This window comes from Rhinolophus hipposideros (assembly GCF_964194185.1).
Source record: "Rhinolophus hipposideros genome assembly, chromosome: 16".
Classification (NCBI taxonomy): domain Eukaryota; kingdom Metazoa; phylum Chordata; class Mammalia; order Chiroptera; family Rhinolophidae; genus Rhinolophus; species Rhinolophus hipposideros.
The window spans coordinates 59,545,877-59,566,997 of record NC_138062.1 but is presented as its reverse complement, the minus strand read 5'-3'; the positions used below and the strand labels follow the sequence as shown (position 1 = coordinate 59,566,997).

The following is a 21,121-nucleotide window of genomic DNA, read 5'->3' as shown; positions in this document are numbered from 1 at the left end:
CCTCCCGCCTCCCTCTTATGAGGACCCGGTGATGACACTGGGCCCCCCGGGGAATCCAGGGTTGTCCCCATCTCAGGGGCCTTGACTCAGTCATTTCTGCAAAGTCCCTTTTGCTATGGAAGGTGACATAGTCACAGGTTCCAGTAATTAGATATGCACACCTTTAGGGGGCTGTTATTCTGCTGGCACGCTTTTCCTTTTATAGTTGCTTTGTGATGTGGGATGGAAATGCTGTAAAACACATTTCGACATTGCCAGCAGCTTCCCGTTATGCTCTGCTAAGGGGAGACGTTGGAGGGAGGATGGTAGGCTGGAGGAGGGAGAGGAGATGTGTTCTTCCTGGCCTTTCACTCCTTGTATGTTTGAGACTGACTTTCTTTTCCCCGAGCATGAATGACATCCCTGCGTGGCCGGAGGATCTTGAATCACACTCCTTCCCCCTCAGGTCTCCATAGTTGTTACTCTCCTCTCTTGTGTCAATGAATGTTTTGTCAAGAATTCAGAGACCAGTCTCATTTTTCTCTTTAATGAATGGAACGATGTTCTTTAAGAGGGATGCTTCTAGGATAGATCTCTAACCACGTCATGGCAGCAGGCAGGAATGCCAGACCCGGTCTGAAGGCTGACTTCTAAATTCTGTGCTGAGTTTTTGAAAGTTGGCAATCATGATTAATTCATATTAACAAAAAATGCACATAACCATATGTTATTTTGTAATAGTTTATAAATCCAATGAGTAGTTTATTTTTATTTTTTTAATTTTTTTATTGGGGAAGGGGAACAGGACTTTACTGGGGAACAGTGTGCACTTCCAGGACGTTTTTCCAAGTCAAGTTGTTGTCCTTTGTGGGAGTCGAACTGGCAACCTTGTGGTTGAGAGGACGCACTCCAACCAACTGAGCCATCCTGGAGCTCAGCTGCAGCTCAGCTCAAGGTGTCATGTTCAATCTTAGTGTCAGGGGGCGCTGCCCACCATCCCTTGCGGGACTCGAGGAATTGAACCGGCAACCTTGTGGCTGAGAGCCCGCTGGCCCGTGTGGGAATCGAACCTGCAGCCTTCGGAGTTGGGGGGTGGAGCTCTAACCGCCTGAGCCACGGCGGCCCCAGCCTTTTCACTTTCAAACTCCTCTGGGGACCACTGAAAACCTGAGCTGACGTAAGTGTCCTTGCAGTAGAACATGCACACTGAGAATTCCATGTCATTCCTGTGGCTGTGCCGAGAACAGGTGGGTAGGCTGGGGCCTCCGGGTCCCACTTCGCAAGGCGGCAAAGGAACGGGGGCCAGGGTTCGCTGACCTCAAGCCCCAAGGTGGGGCGGGAAGGAGGGCGAACTCCTGGTGTCAAAGGTCACATGTCAAAACCGAGGCGGACCCTGCCTTGAATGCGGAGACAGCACTGGTGAGTGTCTTTGTTCTTAAAGGGCTCAGATCAACTGTGACTTCTCCCTGGGCTGACCCCTGACCCTGGAGGTCACGAGGGCCTCCTGTCCTGCCCGGCCTGGTCACTGAGGGCGCTCCACGGGAAACTGAGTCAAGATTTCCCAGTCCAGAGGACGCGGGCGGGCTGCGCAGCTGCGGACAGATGCCGGTCAGTCCGGCTGGGGGCGGGTTCTACTCGGAGCCCACATCCCTGGTGCGTGTCAGCTGTAAGTGTCCCGATGGCCTGTCATTCAGAAAACAGGGGGGCGGAACCTGGGAGAACGGTTCAATCACGGCGCCAGGGGCGGGGCGTGGGGAACAATCAGGACAATACGGGCGGGTCCGGAGCGCTGTCCAATCAGGCATCTGGAACCGGACCACTGCCCAATCAGAGGTGTAGGGGGCGGTTCTTTGGTAACTGTCCAATCAGATGACCGCCGGGCATGGGAGTGCCCGAAACACTGTCCAATCACAATGCAGAAGTCCTGAGCAACGTCCAATCAGAGGTCTCGTGGAAGGGAGTGCGCTTGGACGTTGCTCTCGGCTGGCCAAGGCATTTGTGCACACCTGCCCGGTGCGGGCCCGAAGTGTCGTGTCCCGGTCGCTCTCACCTGCCCCATCCGCGAGGAAGACGCCCTGAGAGCTCGGAGATGGTGAGTGCATGGGGCTGGGGCTGAGAACGGGAAGGTCTGGTTGGAACTGGCTAGAACCGGCTGCGGGCCGGGTCTCCCTGCGCCTCACCCCCGGGTCCGCACCCGAGTATCTGCCCTCGCCTGCGGGATGGGGACCCGGCGTCCTGTCCGGCCCGCGCTGGGTCCGGGGTCTGAGGACGGCCTGTGGTGACCCAGATGCGCACAGCTGCATCCGTCCGGGTGTCGGGGAATACCTGGTCCGCTCCTGCCTGCGGACAGCCTGCGGGGCGGGCGGAGAACTGAGGCGACCTGCCTGGGGGCCCGGGCTGGGAGGTGTCTCCTGGTAAGTGCTCGGTCCCCACCTGACCCAGACCCAGATCTCATTCCCCGGAGGGACACAGTTGTCAGCTGACCGGACGCTGGTATTGAGGAGAAAAGATGAAAATGATATGGGTGCCCTGAAGGGAGAGAAACTAACCCACAGGACAGGGAAAGCCCACCCAGGGACGTGGGGCAGCCACTTGCAAAGCCTCCTGCACTTGGACTCTCAGCGGGACACCGGCCTGTGTCCTTTGTTCAGGGATCTCGACTGGGAGCAGTGGGGGAGGGGTGTCCCACGTGGTAGGGTGGCTGCACTTGACCCTTGAGTCATCCACTTCCAGTTCAGCACTGCCCTTCCCAGGGTTCGGCACCTTGAAAAGACGTGTTCTCTTATTGGAACCTCAGTTTTTCGGCAGATACAAAATATGTTTAATTAATAGAACAGGAAAGATAAAATGTTTCCTAGAGAGTGAATTTCAGGAAAAGAAAAGCAAATGACTTTCATTCCACTTGTTCAGCCTTTTTAAATCCTCTCCAGTGTGTAGTAGTTTCACAGATCTGTTCCTTTGCATGATAAGAAATGGAATGCGAAGCCTGTGGCATTCGCTTGCTCCACTGGCTGGAATGTGGGACTTCATTCAGGTGAACTTGAGTGCTGCCACTTTGTTGTATATGTATAGGGTGGTGGGCTGAGAAGCCTCTGTCCCCTTGTCAGGAGCCTAGAGTACCTATTTCAACTGCCCCCTAAATTACTCCTTCCCTGGGTTAGTTTTCCTTGGGGGTAGGGGGTGGATTGTATAATGAGCAAGAAGTATTAATTTTTTAAAAGACAAACTGGCTTTGAAAGATACAAAAGTTGATTGCAAGAAATAAAAATTGTGAATGGAATTCCAGGGCTTAGCCTTGAAAGTCCCCCTGGGGAAAAGAATGTTAGAGAAACAGACACTCTCCCTTCCAAACTGGGAGCAGAGAAGTGAAGTGTGGTAGGTAAATTATAAAGATTCGCCAGACTACCAGTTCTTTTCCTTGGCAGGATGGAGAACTTGTGACCAAAGTTACACTGTTGTTTGCTATTATCTATTACACACTTATTTGTAATCCACAGTGAGTCGATTATTGTCCACGGAAGAGGTGGGAGTACAAGCATCTTCGTTGTTTAGATAAGTTTGTCCCTGTCTCAGGTATTAAAGTGTTTGTCGTTTCTGCCACCACTGTTCTCCGTGGTGAATCAATAGACGGGGGCCAGTTTCCGGAGTTGTCCGTTTTGGTGGCTGTAGTTGCCCATTACTCTGCTGATTCATTCCATCATGTCAGGATTACTATTGCTATACAATCCTTGCTGTGTGATAAGCAGGTCCCTGCCTTGTTCTTCAGAACATTCTGGCTGTTTTTGGAATTTGTTCTTCCTGTTAGGTTTGTAAAATTAGTATTTGTCAAATCTTAAAAAAACAAAATAAAATAAATCTGGTTTGGGGATTTAAGGGAGTTTTATGGAGACTTTAGATCTCCCTTGGGAGGGTTGATATTGGTAACACTGAGTTCTCCTACTGAAAAGCATGTACCATCTTCCCATTTATTTCATTTTACTTTGTTACTAACCTTAATCTTTAACATTTTTTCCACTTGTTTCATTTTATAGCCTTCATTAGACTTGTTTAGTACTAATTAAGTTTGCTTTTTACCATAGTATGTGTTACCTTTTTAAAATGAGCTTTCCAACTCACTGTTGCTGTTAATTAGAAAGGTGATGAAATGTATTTTTATACTGAATTTTTATCCTAGATTCTTGTTAAAAATCTTATCCTATGATTATCTTTTTGTTCTGTCAGTGTCCTATACATACGGTTGCTAGAGTTAGACATGAAGATGAGGTGTGTTTCTCTTTTCTTTTCTAGTTCTCATACATTTGTTTTTCTTGTTGGTTCTGGGTTGGCTCTCAGTATGAAGTTGACCAGGAGGGAGGTACTGAGCATACCTGATTTGGATCTAATTGTTTCGGAGAAAACAATGTCATACTGTTTATGTTTGTTGAGCTTTTTTGAACATTGTATTATCAGTTTTCCTTTATCAGATTATGCATGTTACCATCTATTCCCTAATGGTAAGATGTATGACTGTTGAATATTATAAAATAGTTCTCAGCAACTCCTAAGATGATTACAGGTAAATCAGATAAATTGATTTTAGAATTTTCTGTTGTATAATTAACATCAGTGCAGGAAAATGTATATGACATATGTAGAGCCAACAGAAATATTAAAGAATAATCTTCTGTGAAATGAAATTCAGCCCTAAATGTAAAACAAGCTTTCACACCAAACACCCCACTTGAAATGAACCCCAATGCAGCAGGCCTCCATTCGCTCTGATGTGTGTAACCAATGAGTTGAATTATATAAAGACATATATATGTACGTTTGTGTGTGCACATATATACACACACACATTTTATATATATATATATATAGTTATATATAGGTATGCATATATGTATGTATATTGTTTAAAGCAATGTAGGTATCAGTTTTCAGTGTTATCTCAAAGGGTTATTTTACTGTTCTCCTTTACTCCTTTACTCCTTTACTCCTTTACTGTTCTCCTTTACTCTGCCATGCAGCCAGTCGTTCAGATATATTATAGCAATATCAATATATCAACATAGTTATATACAAACATAGGCACATACACCTGTAAAGATATGTATCTCCTCCCAACCCCCTTGCTGTGCTGCATTTTCCCTAGTACTTATATTTGATTTGCTCTTTTATTATTTTCCTCTAAAAGAATTTAAGATACACGTGGTTAGAATTTTTTTCTGGTTCAGTACTGCAGCCTGAGTGTGGGCAAGTACTAGGACCCATGTCACTGTAACCTAAATCAGTTTTACTGAATGAAAGAGAAGAGGTGAGATCTTCAAACAAAGCAGGCTTCCATGAGACGCAGGGCTTTGCCAGCAAAGGAGCATCAGAACGTAAGCCTGGGACAGGATGCTTCTGTCGGCTCTTCTCCATAAAGCCGGGCAGAACCTAGCTTCTGTCTGATCTCACTGGGCAATAACAGCCACAGTAGCAAGACAACTGTAAGGTGTAGGTGAATGACGAGCAGGTGGTAGGAGTTTGCCTGATGTTACTCATGGACTGTTTACAGTCCTCTGGTGTGAACCAGTTTTAACAACATCTGCTTTACAGAGTTATTATTACATGAACATATGAGCTAATGTGTATCATATGCAAAAACTCTGCAAAGTGTTCTGCATATAATTGGGGCTCAAAGGCACATTTAAAAATGAATGTTGTAGAGTGTTAAAGTATTTGATGGCTTCAGGCGGGTGTGTCGGGAGTCCCTGTCTTAGTCCATCCTGGCTGCTATATGAAAATACCACAGACTGGGTGGCTTATAGACAGTAGACATTTATTTCTCCCAGTTTTGGAGGGTGGAATTCTAATATCAAGGTGCTGGCAGATTGTTTCCCTGTTCATAGCTTTGTGCTTTTGGTGGAAGGGTTCAGGGAGCTTTCTGGGGTGTCTGTTACAAGGGTGCTATTCCCATTCATGAGGACCCCACCCTCATGATCTAATCTCCTCTCGGGCTCCACCTCCAAATACCATCATATCTGGAATCATGAATTTGAGGGGGCACAAACCTTCAGTCTATAGCAGTCCCCAAAGACCACTCATAGGTTCAGAGATTGACTAGGAGGACCGCCAGGGCTCAGCCTGAGTCGCGTTCGTGACCGTGATGTATTGCAGTGTGAGAAGAAAGCAGAGTCAGCTCAGGGAAAAGGTGCCTGGGGCCAAGTTCTGAGGGGACCAGGCGCAGGGTCCCCTCTTGTGACATCACACAGCAGCCAGGTGTGAGAACACCTGTGAAGTATCTATCAGAAGCTAATGAGAGACTCAGTTACAGGGTTTTTATTGGGGGCTGGTCACTTAGACACCTTCTGCCTGGCCCAACCCAAGAATCCGGACTCTGAGAAGGAAAGCCTGTCTTTGGCAGAAGCCCTATTTGCATAAACAAGCAGAGGGAGCCCCTCCCACGAGGGTGGTGGGAACTCTCACCACACACCAGTTCCCATATGCCAGCGAGGGCCAACTTTGCAGGCAGGACTCGAAGCATAAGGACTGTCAGGCCTACTCGGCTAACCCTTCTGCACAGTCCATGCCCTTGGCCTTGGCCAGGCATCTTTACAGTAGATTTATCAGCAGGACCCTGTCCAGTAGGCTGAGTGTTGGTTTTGCTTGTACCCTGTCGGGTCCTGAACTTAGCCAGGTTAAGTAGATCCCATTCACCATAAAGGTCTTCGAAAGCCAGTGGGGATGGTTCTTCTCAAATTTAGGTATTCTTGTTTTTCTTTATACTGTTGTTCTTCACTTGGCCTCAGGTGTCAATTCCCACACAGCACAACTCTGGCCAGTATGTTGAGAGTGCCTTCCATGGATAAGACGGTGTCCTGATATGACACACACCTGAGAAGTACAGCCCCAGAGGGCACACTTGGTCCCCCTGGAGACATAGAGTTTACAGTAGTTGGGGTATCCAGAGCGGGCGTGCGTTAGTGAGGCAGCCAGGTCAGCAGGGTTCCTGCTGTGGCCTGTGTTCCCAGTGCAGACCTAATAATTCAGCCTAGTCCTGTTTCGGAGGGACTGCCAGAGATGGTCAGCTTCAGTTCTGTTTAACCACGACACCAGTTCGCCCACCTCGCCAGTGTGGAAGACATCTGGAGGTGATCTGCATGGAAGGTGACAGCTGTGAAATGTCAGGTGACAGCTTGATTTCAAGATGGTCCCATCGGAGAATAGGCCTTCATCATGGGTAATTAAGTGACCACACTGGATCGGCTGGCATCCATGAGGCTTTTGCAGTCTAGGGCTTCACAGAGAGCTGATCTCAGCCTGCCACGTTCCCAGTCGAAGTCCTGCTCGTGGGGTTTACACCTGCTTTCTGGTCAGCACAGTGGATACTGTTGGGTGTGGCTCAGTCATGTCCAGGAAGTATATGAGGTCTGACAACTAAGTTCTCAAACTTGTTGCACCGATGTGGCTAACCTTTTTTGATATTAGAGGGATTATTCATTATGAATTTGTACCCACTGGACAAACAGTTAACCAAGTTTACTATTTGGAAGTGCTGAAAAGGCTGTGTGAAAAAGTTAGAAGACTTGAATTTTTCCCCAACAATTCATGGTTCTTGCATCACGACAATGCACCAGCTCACAGGGCACTGTCTGTGAGGGAGTTTTTAGCCAATAAACAAATAACTGTATTGGAACACCCTCCCGACTCACCTGATCTGGCCCCCAGTGACATCTTTCTTTACCTGAAGATAAAGGAAATATTGAAAGGAAGAGTTTTGATGATATTCAGGACATCAAGGATAATACAATGACAGTTCTGATGGCCATTCCAGAAAAAGCGTTCCAAAATTGCATTGAAGGGTGGACTAGGCACTGGCGTCGTGCATAGCTTCCCCAGGGGAGCACTTTGAAGGTGATCATAGTGATATTCAGCAGTGAGGTGTGCAGCACTTTTTCTCGGATGTGTTCGGAAACTTAATTGTCCAACCTTGTAAATGCAAGTTATGTGAATTCAGAATGCCATCAAACACTAGGGCCTTTTCTTCTCAGCAGCAAAGCTAAGACACTGCAGGGGCAGACAGCTGTGTTCCAAGTGCAAGCAGCAAGTAAGAGTGTCGTAAGTCCCTTTGTCCTGTCTGTCTTAGAGTTCACACTGCTGGTCAATCGTCAGCCTCTACTGGTCATCAGGAATAGGTCTTCATCAGAGCTCTTTAGCAAACTGGAAACTTCTACTTAAAATTCCAAAAGCCTACCTCCCATTTAGAGATTGCCAGTCTTTTCATTTTGTCCCTCTTTGTTTGCCAGTCTTTTCATTATATTTTCCTCTTGTTTTGAATCTCTAAAAGGTAAAAAAATCATAGTAAGAAGTCATCAGTTATGGAGACCTGATATTGTTTCTAATACTTAGAGTTTAAATTCCAACCCATGCAGTGGCAAAAAGCAAGGAAGTTGTGTCTCACTGACGCTTTTTTCTTTGCCCAGATTGGTATGATCCCACTAGCATTTATAAAATTATGACAATGTACCATTTGCATCAGTTTCTATCATACATGCAGATGCAGTAGCCACAAATCACAATCATTTTAAGTAAAAATCTCCTTCCCTTTTTTCTCATTGTAGATTCACTGAAGCACTGAATTAGTTTCCTAGGGCTGCCATAATTTATTACCATATGTGGGGAGCTTAGAATTTCGTTCTCTCACAGTTCTGGAGGCTGGAATCTGACATCACGATGTTGGCAGGATTGTGCTCCCTCAGAATCCTCTAGGGTCTTGGGAACATTCTTATGGTGGCCCCACAGTTCCAATGACTGCGTCCATCTTCAGGTAGCCATCTTCACTGCATGTCTCTGTCTTCACAGGGCATTTTGCTCTTCTTATAAGGACACCAGTCACACTGGAATCCGGCCCATATCTAATGACCTCATTATAACTTGATTACACCTGCAAAGACACTATTTCCAAGTGAGGTTACATTTATAGGTACCTGAAGTTAGGACTTCAACAGTTCAACCCCTTACAAGGCCCGAGTTGTAAATTCAGCATTTACCAGGATAAAATTGAAGCTGCCAAGGAAGGTCCTGGCTGGAATGCAAGGGTGGGTCAGGAGGCCACAGGAGCCCCAGCCGGCTGGAGTCTCTCCCTACACCACCCCCCTGCTTTTTCTAGAGTTTTGCTCCAGACCTCAAAACTGATTTAACGGTTTTCTCCTCCTGATGCAATGCAAACTGTTAGCACTTCTTGCCCATCCATAGCTCACCTTTGGGAACTTGGGAGCTTTTTTTCCTCCTGAGTGGAGGGGAGAACAAAGCTCAGAGGCCTCACCAGGGCTGTGCTTTTCTTCTCCCCCCAGCAGCATGGTCAGAATCAGCCTGTCTGTCCAGTGAGCCAGCCCTCCTGGAGTTAGATCTGTCATTTTTACCACTGTCAACTTTACCTCCTACTAGACAGACAGCATCTCAGGTGCCCTTTCATGCCACGGCCAGCTCCATAGCCACCCAGGCACCAGTCACCAGCCCCTCTCCCTTCATCCTTCTTCTTCCCCATACAGTGCTTTTGCCATATTTAAGTGAGTCAGGGGTGTCTTAGCAAATCCACTTCTGGTGTCTCCAAGACCACCCACAAGTCCTGCTGGTAGGACTCTCACGATTCAGCATATTGTTGTACTGATGAGTATGATTTATTAAAAGGACATGGACAAATCAGCAAAGGGAAAAGACACATGTAGAGAAATCGGCAGGAAACCAAGGCCCAGCTGTTAAGACGTGGCGTTACACGGAGCACACACAGCAATGAGTGGTGACAACAGGTGAACTGTTGTCTATTTGGGAGGCTCATTAGAGACTTCGTGCCCAGAGTTTTCACTGACAGCGATGACGGAAGCATGTATCCAAACGCCAGATCCGGAAGGAAAGCCGGTGCTCAGCACCAACACTGTTGTCTGCACAGTCAGTTTGGACACGTGAGGAATATCCAAGGTCCCAGACACCAGCCACAGCCAGCCCTGCCAATCATTTCTAAGGGTAAAGTTCAGGCCTGCAGTGTCAACTCTTCTGCACGCTGGGTAAGGGAACTTTACTAGAGGAAATACTACAGACAGTTGTCCTAACAGCAGTTCAGCTGACTCAGGGCCTCTGTCATTCCCTGTACCAACAGTAGGGATCGTCCTGTTATGCTCTCTGTTGAATAACTAAATTTTGGCAGCAGGATTATTGACTGAGACTATTTGCTCTGTTCCTTGCTCATGGATGTCAGCGGTTTGATATTCTTTTTTAAAAAACTTAGGCTTAAGGGAAGTGTGCAGCCCAGTGATTTGTGTGCTTAGGGGTTGGCCTGACATGCTCATGGGCCCAACAGGAGAGGGACGTGGAAATGAGAGATGGTGGCAGTGCAGCCTCTAGGGTGATTTTGGAGGAATCACTTTCTCCAGGAATTTGAGATGGGTTGTTTCCTTTGTAGGAAGGTACTGGCAAATCTTATGTGTTTTTAAATCAAGGGCAGATTCACCATCAGATGTTTTTGACTTCAGTTACCTCTTTGGCAAAAAGGGATTTTTAATCTTTTCCTCAGGGTGCTTTTATGAGAAATCCAAACCACTAATTCAAAAAGACTTCTTGCTCTGGCCCTCTCTCCCCTTTTCTTTCTCTCTCTCTTTCTTTCTCTCTTTCCTCTTCCTCCTCCCTTTTTCTCTCCCTTTCCCCCACCTTGGTTAGGCCCTTTCTCTTCCCTCACTAATAAACCCTGCTTGCATATTAAACACACACACATGCACCCCTGCATTTATTGCAATATTACTTGCAGTAGCCAAGATGTGGAAGCAACGTAGGTGTCCGTCAATAGATGATGGATAAAGAAGATGCGGTGTATATATACAGTGGAACATTACTTGACCATAAAAATAATTAAATCTTGCCGTTTGCAAATGGAAGAGCAGCCTTGCTGAAATAGAACCTGTGGGATGTTTCAGGACACGGTGGTCTTTGCGGATGTGGCTGTGAACTTCACCCGGGAAGAGTGGGCTTTGCTGGATGGTGCTCAGAGGGAGCTCTACAGAGAAGTGATGCTGGAAAACTTCAGAAACCTGGCCTCAGTGGGTAAGGATGACATCATTTCTTCATTTAGTCATTAAAAGAACATGCATTTCTTACATAGCAAACCTGTTCCCAAATTTGGAATGTGGAAAGGGAATACCTTAATTAATAAGACATGGTCACAGCTGTCACAGAGCTAGACTCCAACAGTGTTTCTGTGAGAAGAAGAACCTTGTGTATTAAACTGAGTTTTTCTTTTTGTAAAGAAAGCTCCCTTGGTATCATCAGTGGATATAGGTTTCATGGGTTATTAGGGGCCCAGTGAAGTTTGTTTTTCTAACTTTGAGAATTTTACTGTGTTTATTAAATTGCTTGTTTATTAAATTGCTTCCCATTTTGACCCCTTGTGCTTGTTATTGGTGAAGTCCCAACACAGCCAACCTCCTCAGTGTCTTTTTTTTTTTTTGTCTAAATGGGACTTTCTTTCTTACAAGATCTGTTCCCTTTCTGCTTTCAGATGATGAGACTCAATTTAAGACCAATGGGTCAGTTTCTCAGCAGGATATTTATGGGAATAAAATATCGAAGGAAGATAAAATAGAGTTCTCTGGAAATGACCCTTGCATCTCCATCTTAGGGGAAGTGTGGGAACAACTAAGCACTGAAGATCAGCACACAAACCAGGGCAGACATGTGAGGTGAGTTGTACCCACAAGAGAAAGCAGTATTCCAGGAAGGACCAGTATGCCATGAAATCTAAAAAGCAAACAAACCAACAACCCACATAAGCCTAGATCAAGTTTGTTTATTCAGAGATGTTCACCACAAAATTTCCTTAAATGTGACATAGATGTTGAGTGTTAGAAACAGTTGAAAACAATTGGGAGGCAAGCCTATGTTTAAGAAACGCTCTTCATAATGGCTGTGTTTGAGCCATTCAGTTCATTCTGCTTTAGAAGAAGTCAGGGTAGAATAGAAGAAGTCAGGGTAGAAAAGCTACACATTCACTGAAATTGGTAAAATTGTAATTCTAATACTTATTAAAAAATTATTAATCATACTATGATTAACTTTTTTTTCCATTTTTAACAGAAATCATGCAGTGGAGAAACTCTGTGAAAGTAATGATCAATGTGTAGAAAGCTTCAGTCAGATTCTAAATCTTAATCTGTACCAGAAAACTCTTACTGGGGTGAAACAGTATGAATGTAGTGCGTATGAAAAAGTCTTCATGCATCATTCATCCCTCAAGAGTCATGTCACCATTCACACTGGACACAAACCCCATCAATGTCAGGAATGTGGGCGGGCCTATAGTTGTCATTCACATCTAAAAATGCATGTGAGAACCCACAAAGGAGAGAGGCCCTACGTATGTAAATTATGTGGAAAAACCTTTCCTCGTACTTCTTCCCTCAACCGGCATATCAGGATTCATACTGCTGAGAAAGCCTATGAATGTCAGCAATGTGGGAAAGCCTTCATTGATTTTTCAAGTCTTACTAGTCATGTGAGAACGCACACTGGAGAGAAGCCCTATAAATGTAAGGAATGTGGGAAAGCCTTCAGTTATTCCTCAACTTTTCGAAGACACATGATAACACATACTGGAGAGAAGCCCTATAAATGCAAGGAATGTGGGGAAGCCTTCAGCTATTCCTCAACTTTCCGAAGACACATGATATCACACACTGGAGAGACACCACATAAATGTAATGAATGTGGAGAAGCTTTTAGTTACTTCTCAGCTTTTCGAAGACACATGATAGCACACACTGGAGAAAAACCTTATGAATGTAAACAGTGTGGGAAAACCTTCATTTATCTCCAATCCTTTAGAAGACATGAAAGGATTCATACTGGAGAGAAGCCTTATGAATGCAAACAGTGTGGGAAAACGTTTATTTATCCCCAGTCCTTTCGAAGACATGAAAGGACTCATGGTGGAGAGAAACCCTATGAATGTAAACAGTGTGGGAAAGCCTTTAGCCATCCCTCATCGTTTCGAGGACATATGAGAGTGCACACTGGAGAGAAACCTTATGAATGCACTCAATGTGATAAAACTTTCAACTGGCCCATATCCTTACGAAAACACATGAGAACACACACAAAAGAGAAACCCTATGAATGTAAACAGTGCGGGAAAGCTTTTAATTTGTCTGCTTGCTTTCGAGAACATGTGAGAATGCATCCAGGAGATAAAGCATATGAATGCAAACTATGTGGAAAAGCTTTCTATTGCCACATATCCTTACAGAAACATATGAGAAGGCACACTGCCGAGAAACTTTTTGAATGCAAGCAATGTGGGAAAGCCTTCAGTTGGCCTGAACTTTTGCAACAGCACGTGAGAACACATACCGCAGAGAAACCCTATGAATGTAAGGAATGTGGGAAAGTCTTCAAATGGCCATCATCTTTACCAATACATATGAGAATGCACACTGGAGAGAAACCTTACGAGTGTATGCACTGTGGGAAAGCCTTCAGTTGTTCCTCATCCTTAAGAAGACATATGAGAACGCATAGTATAGAAAAACACTACATATATACTGTGGGAAATTCTGCAAATGAATTCATGCACAGTGCTTCAGAAAATTCACACCAGGAGAAGAATCTTACAAAAGTTGCAAATACGGTGTTGTCTTTATGAGTACCTCACATTAAAGTGGACCCATAGAGAGTGTATTTCCAGTTGTTTTGCAAATAAACATTGCAGCTGAAAGTAACTAAGTACTCTAAGCTATACTACATAAAATTTGCATGTAGTGTTTTTACTTATTTCAGTTAATAAAACTTATACCTTTAGTTTGTTGGACTCAACGGATGATTTGAAGTGTATTTTCAACATGTAAGTAGCTTTTAATTTCTTTCAATTGTTCTTTACACAGTTATTGGAACAATGACCCTTTGGTGTCTGTTGGATTTTTCTTACTTGCTTAGTGTGGCACATACTGGCCATCAGTCATTATATATTTTTTACCTTTCTTATTGAGGGAGTATTTATTTTTGACCAGAGGAGACTTACTCCATTTTTCTTACAAATAGTTGGCAGACATTTGTAATTATGTACTTCAAAGTGTATAGTCAGTGTGAATTGATTTCAACTTTTGCCCATCACTGTTCTTGCTTGTGATTGGGAATTAGACAATAGGCTTTTACTTAAGAGACACTTATAATGTGACCATGAGATACAGAGTTGGAGATTGTTTTTCTGGATTCTGTTTATGTGAACCTGGGTAAACTTGGGAACTATATTTCCCAGCATCCCTTCCCTTCATGATTTTGTGTTCACATTTACCAGTAGCCTAATTTGGCATGAGATTTGGAAGACAGAAATGAAGAAGCCATTACTCAGTTTTAGGAATCACTTTAAAGTATGATAGAAGGAGTCATAGGTGCTTCTGGACATCAGCTTTCAGCTCATTTTCTTGATTCTTTGCCCAACCAATCAATCAAGGGTATCAGCAAAAGAAACACCACGTGCTTGATTTCCATTTTTCTCAGAGGTATAGGCTTCCACAGGTACTTCCTTGGGCTTGGTATCAAAGATCCACTTGTGTGGCCAGGCGCTCACAATTTGGATTTTCCTACAAACCCTAAGGTGTCCTCCAGACCACTACTTCATACTCAGGGTTAGTATTCTCTGATGCTATGATTCACTCTCATCTAGATGTTAACGTACTTTCAAAGGTCTCCTGTGTGTAGTGAACACTTTGTTCTCAGTACTTTCAGTGACTGTGATCCTGACCCCACCACAAAAACTGTAATGCAGCAAAATAAACAACAAATGGGACTTTGTTAATGTATTGCATTTTTAAGTGTGCTGAGCCAGTCCTTCTATGTGAGAACAAACACCTTCCTCACATATTAGATTTTGGGAGACTTCTGTTACTTAGAGCTAAATGCAGCTTTTTGACATGAGTTTAATTATATTTGATTATGTGTCATTAAAAACATTTTATTTTCAAGGAAAATCTGTAGATATTTCTTAGAAATATCCTATTTACTGTGTTTTCAAATCACTTGTATATTATTTGTTGCCTAGGGCTGCTGTAACAAAGTACCACAACTAGGTGGGCTTAAGACAACAGAAAATTTTATCTCATAGTTCTGGAGGCAGAAGTCCAAAATTAAGGTGTTGAAAGGACCAACTTCCTCTGAAAGTGCTAGGTAGGGAAGGATCTGTGCCAGATCTGTCCTAAATTCTGGTAATTCATTGGCTTATGGCATCATCATAACTAATTTGTGTGTTTTTCTCCTTTCTTCCGCCTACCTCCCTACTCCGGTTCAAGCTGTTAATTTCTCAGTCTAGTTGTATAGGACAGTTCCCTGGCTCATGCTGGTATTATGAGCCTTGTGTGCCCCCAGGCTGAGGCAGTTGGTCACCAATCATCTGGTCAGCTTCACCCAGCAGCTCACGGCAGCTCTTGCTGGCTGCCAGCCAATCACGATGGCTGCCAGCCCCTCACACTGGCCACCGGCTACCCATGGCGGCACAGAGCAGCCCATGGCAGCTCACGATGGTTGCTGGCCACTCATGCTGGCCGCCCGCTGTTTGCTACTCACGCTGGCTGCTGGCCACTCAGGACAGCACACAGCAGTCTGCGGCAGCACTCAGCAGTTTACGCCTACTTCTAGCTGCTCACGGCAGCCCAGCTCCAGGGAGAGCTATTGTTCACAATCTTAGCTGTAGAGGGCGCAGTTCACTGGCCCATGTGGGAATCGAACTGGCGACCTTGGTGTCAGGAGCATGGCGCTTCAACCACCTGAGCCACCAGGCCAGCCCATGCCTGTCTTCATATGGCATTCTTTTTATAATGACATCTTCCTATTGGGTTAGGTCCAACCCTACTCTAGTGTGACCTCTTCTTTTTTTCTTCTAGGTATTAATTTATTTTTTTAGTTAAATTTATTGGGGTGACAATGGTTAGTAAGTGTACATAGTAAGTACATAGGTTTCAATGGTTAGTAAGTACATGGGATTCAAGTGTACAATTCTATAATACATCATTTATATATCACATTGTATGCTCACCCAGAGTCAGTTCTTCCATCACCATATATTTGACCCCGCCTTTAGCTCCTTTTACCGTCTGCCCTTCACCCTTTCCCTCTGGTAACCAGTAAACTATTATATGTATCTATGAGTTTTTGTTTGTTTGTCTTGTTCCTTTGTTGCTTTCAGTTTTATGTCCCACATATGAATGAAGTCATGTGGTTCTCGAAGTTTTCTGTCTGACTTACTTTGCTTAGCATAGTAATCTCAAGATCCATCCACGTTGTCGCAAATGACAGTATTTTATTTTTTCTAATGGCAGTTATATTTCATTGTGTATATGTACCACACCTTTTTTTTTTAATTTCAGTGTGTGTAAACATTTTTTTTAAATTGGGGAATATTGGGGAACAGTGTTTTTCTCCAGAGCCCATCACCTCCAAGTTGTCCTTCAATCTAGTTGTGGAGGACGCAGCTCAGCTCCAAGTCCAGTTGCCGTTTTCAATCTTTAGTTGCAGGGGCACAGCCCACCATCCCATGCGGGAATTGAACCGGCAACCTTGTTGAGAGCTCGTGCTCTAACCAACTGATTGGCTGCCAGCTGAGCTATTCAGCTGACCCTCTGGAAGCTCAGCAGCAGCTCGTTGTCGTCAATCTAGTTGGGGAGGGTGCAGCTCATTGTCCCATGTGGGAATCGAACCGGCAACCCTGTTCAGAGCTCACACTAACCAACTGAGCCATCCGGCTGCCCTGTACCACATCTTCTTTATCCAATCAACTATCAAAGGACACTTTAGTTTCCATGTCTTGGCCACTGTAAATAATGCTGCAGTGAACATCGGAGCACATATATCTTTACAGATAAATGATTTCAGGTTTTTTGGGTAGATACCCAGGAGAGGGATTGCTGGGTCCTATGATAATTATATTCTTAAATTTTTTGAGGAACCTCCACACTGCCTTCCATAGTTGCTGCTCCGATCTGCATTCCCACCAACGGTGTATGAGGGTTCCTTTTTCTCCACAGCCTCTCAAACGCTTGTTATTATTTGCCTTGTTGATGACAGCCATCTAACAGGTGTGAGGTGATACGTTATTGTGGTTTTGATTTGCATTTCCCTTATAGCTAGTGAAGCTGAGCATTTTTTCATATAGCTGTTGGCTGTTTGTATGTCTTGGGAGAAGTTCCTCTTCATGTCCTCTGTCCTCTTTTTAATTGGACTTTGTTTTTTTATTATTATTGAGTTGTATGAGTTCCTTATATAGGCCCTTACTGGAGGCATTGTTTGCAAATATCTTCTCCCATTTGTTTGGTTGCGTTTTTGTTTTGTTGATGGTTTCTTTTGCTGTGCAGAAGCTTTTCAGTTTGATACAGTCCCATTCATTTATTTTAGCTTTTACTTCCCTTGCCTTTGATGTCAAATTCATCAAATCCTCTTTGAACCCAAGGTCCGTAAGTTTAGTACCTGTGTTTTCTTCTATGCAGTTTGTTATTTCAGGTCTTATGTTTAGGTCTTTGATCCATTCTGAGATAATTTTGGTACACGGTGACAGCATTCTTGTTTTTTCTTTTGCACATGGCTTTCCAATTTCCCTAGCAGTATTTGAAGATACATTCTTTTCTCCATTGTATGTTTTTGGCTCCTTTGTCGAAAATTATCTGTCCATATTTATGTGGGTTTATTTCTGGGTTCTCAATTCTATTCCATTGGTCTATGAGTCTTTTTCTGCCAATACCATGCTGTTTTGATTTTTGTTGCTCTGTAGTACAAACTGAAGTCAGGGAGTGTGATACCTGCAGCCTTATATATTTTTTTTCTTAGGATTGCTTTGGCTCTTTGGGGTCTTTTGCGATTCTGTACAAATCTGATGATTTTTTGTTTGATTTCTTTAAAATATGCCATTGGGATTTTGATGCGGATTGTATTAAACCTGTATATTGCTTTGGGTAATATGGCCATTTTAACTATGTTGATTCTTCCAATCCATGAACACAGAATGTCTTTCCATTTCTTTGTTCTTCAATTTCTTTTAAAAATATCTTATTGTTTTCAGTATATAGGTCCATCACATCCTTTGGTAAAGTTTATCCCTAGGTATTTTATTCTTTTTGGTGCAATTGCAAAAGGAATTTTTTCCCCCGAAAATTTCATTGTTAGTATATAGGAATGCAGTGGATTTTTGTATGTTGATATTGTAGCTGGCAATTTTACTGTATTTGTTTATTGTTTCTAATACCTTTTTGGTGGAGTTTGTTAGGGGTTTCTATATAAAGAATCATCTGCAAATAGTGACAGTTTAACTTCTTCATTCCCAATTTGGATGCCTTTTATTTCTTTCTCTTGCCTGGCTAGAACTTCCAATACTATGTTGAATAACTGGAGATAAGGGACAACCCTGAAGCAAAAGACTTCAACTGAAGTCTTTCACTGTTAATTATGATATTAGCTGAGGGATTGTCATATATGGCTTTTATTACGTTAAGGTATTTTTTTTCTATACACATTTTATTAAGTGTTTTTTTTTAATTTAAATTTATTTATTGGGGTGACAATTGTTAATGAAATTACATAATTTCAGGTGTACAATTCTGTATTACATCATCTATAAATCCCATTGTGTGTTCACCACCCAGAGTCAGTTATCCTTCCATCACCATATATTTGATCCCCCTTACCCTCATCTCCCACCCCCCACCCCCTTACCCTCTGGTAACCACTAAACTATTGTCTGTGTCTATGAGTTTTTGTTTCTCATTTGTTTGTCTTGTTTTTGGTTTATATACCACATATCAGTGAAATCATAGGGTTCTCTGCTTTTTCTGTCTGACTTATTTCGCTTAGCATTATACTCTCAAGATCCATCCATGTTGTCACAAATGTTCCTATATCATCTTTCCTTAATGCCGAATAGTATTGCATTGTGTATATATACCACAACTTCTTTATCCATTCGTCTATCGAAGGACATTTTGGTTGTTTCCATGTCTTGGCCACCGTAAACAAAGCTGCAATGAACATTGGAGTACACGTGTCTCTATAGAGAAATGCTTTCAAATTTTTTGGGTAGATACCCAGGAGAGCGATTGCTGGGTCATATGGTAATTCTATTCGTAATTTCTTGAGGAACCTCCACACTGCCTTCCATAACGGCTGCACCAGTCTGCATTCCCACCAACAGTGTATGAGAGTTCCTTTTTCTCCACAGCTTCTCCAACACTTGTTGCTATTTGTCTTGTTGATGATAGCCATTCTGACTGGGGTGAGGTGATATCTCATTGTGGTTTTCATTTGCATTTCTCTGATGATTAGTGATGTTGAGCATTTTTTCATATGTCTATTTGTCATTTGTAAGTCCTCTTTGGAGAAATGTCTCTGCAGGTCCTCTGCCCATTTTTCAATTGGGTTGTTTGTTTTTTTGTTGTTGAGTTTCATGAGTTCCTTGTATATTTTGGATATTAGACCCTTATCGGAGGAACTGTTTGCAAAAATCTTCTCCCATTCAGTCGGTTGCCTCTTTATTTTGTTGATGGTTTCTTTTGCTTTGCAGAAACTTTTAAGTTTCATATAGTCCCAATTAAGTGTTTTAATCATAATTGGATGTTGTGTTTTGCCAAATGCTTTTTCTGCATCTATTGATATAATCATATGATTTTTATCTTTTATTTTGTCTATGTGGTGTATCATATTGATGGATTTGCGTATGTTGAACCTTCCTTGTTTCCCTGGCGTGAACCCTACTTGATTGTGATGTATAATCTTTTTAATGCATTGTTGCATTCGATTTGCTAGAATTTTGTTTAGGATTTTTGCATCTTTATTCATCAGAGATACTGGTCTGTAATTTTTTTGTGTGTGCATTACCCTTACCAGGTATTGGTATCAGGGCCTCAGATAATGAGTTAGGGAGTACTGTCTCTTCTTCAATTTTTGGAAGAGTTTGAGTAGGACAGGTATTAGATTCTCTTTGAATCCTTGGCAGAATTCACTAGTGAAGCCATCCGGTTCTGGGCTTTTCCTTTTGGGAAGGTTTTGGATGACTGATTCAATTTCTTTACTGGTGATCAGTCTATTTAGATTTTCCATGTCTTCGTGATTCAGTCTAGGAAGGCTGTATGTTTCTAAGAACTTGTCCATTTCTTCTGGGTTATTGAATTTGGTAGCATATAGTCCCTTGTAGGTAACTGTGATAACTTCTTTTTCATTTCTGATTTTGTTTGTGTCTTTTCTCTTTTTATCTTAGTCTTGCCAAGGGTTTGTCAATTTTATTAATCTTTTCAAAGGACCAGCTCTTTGTTGCATTAATTTTTTTTCTCTATTGTCTTTTTTTCTGTTTCATTTAGTTCTGTTCTGAATTTTATTATTTCCTCCTGCTGACTTTGGGTTTCATTGGTTCTTTTTCTAGTTCTTTAAGGTGTAACATGAGGTTATTTATCTGGGATTTTTCTTCTTCCTTGAGGTAGACCTGTAATGAGGCAAATTTCCCTCTTATTACTGCTTTCGCTGCATCCCAATAATTTTAAATAGTATGTGTTTTCATTCTCATTTTTTTCTATGTATCTTTTGATCTCTCCTCTTATTTCTTCTTTGACCCAGTCATTCTTTTAAAAGCATGTTGTTTAATTTCCACATACGTGTGTTTTCTGCTTTATTTTTGCAGCTGATATCCAATTTCAAAGCCTTGTGGTTAGAGAATATGCTTGGTATGATTTCAGTCTTCTTAAATATACTGGACTAGTTTTATGTTCCAACATATGGTCCATCCCTGAGAATGTTTCATGTATACTAGAAAAGAATATGCAGTCTGCTGTTCTAGGATGAAGTGCTCTATAAACGTCTGTTATGCCCATTTGGTCTAACGTGTCATTTAGGGCTGATATTTCCTTACTTATTTTCTGTTTGGATGATCTAGCCATAGCTGTCAATGATGTAGTTAGGTCCCCTACTATAACTGTGTTTTTGTCAATTTTTCCCTTTAGTTCTGTTAGTAGTTGCTTTGTATATTTTAGTGCTCCCTGTATTGATAAGTGTTATGTCTTCTTGTTGTATTGTCCCCTTTATCATTATGAAATGTTAATCGTTGTCTCTTGTTACCTACCTTTTTTATTCTGGAGTCTGTTTTGTGTGCTATAAGTATGGATACACC

At 42.8% G+C, this 21,121-nt stretch overlaps 1 protein-coding gene across 1 annotated transcript in view; it reads left to right on the top strand.

The window, feature by feature from the left end:
- Positions 1–14,774, top strand: part of ZNF555 (zinc finger protein 555) — a 28,538-nt gene extending 13,764 nt beyond the window's left edge. The window contains exons 4-5 of the mRNA XM_081076500.1: positions 10,911–11,037; positions 12,067–14,774. Of these exons, the coding sequence (XP_080932626.1) occupies positions 10,911–11,037; positions 12,067–13,630 (1,691 nt within the window). The 3' untranslated portion in view covers positions 13,631–14,774. The remainder of the gene's footprint in view (positions 1–10,910; positions 11,038–12,066) is intronic.
- Positions 14,775–21,121: the final 6,347 nt, after the last annotated feature.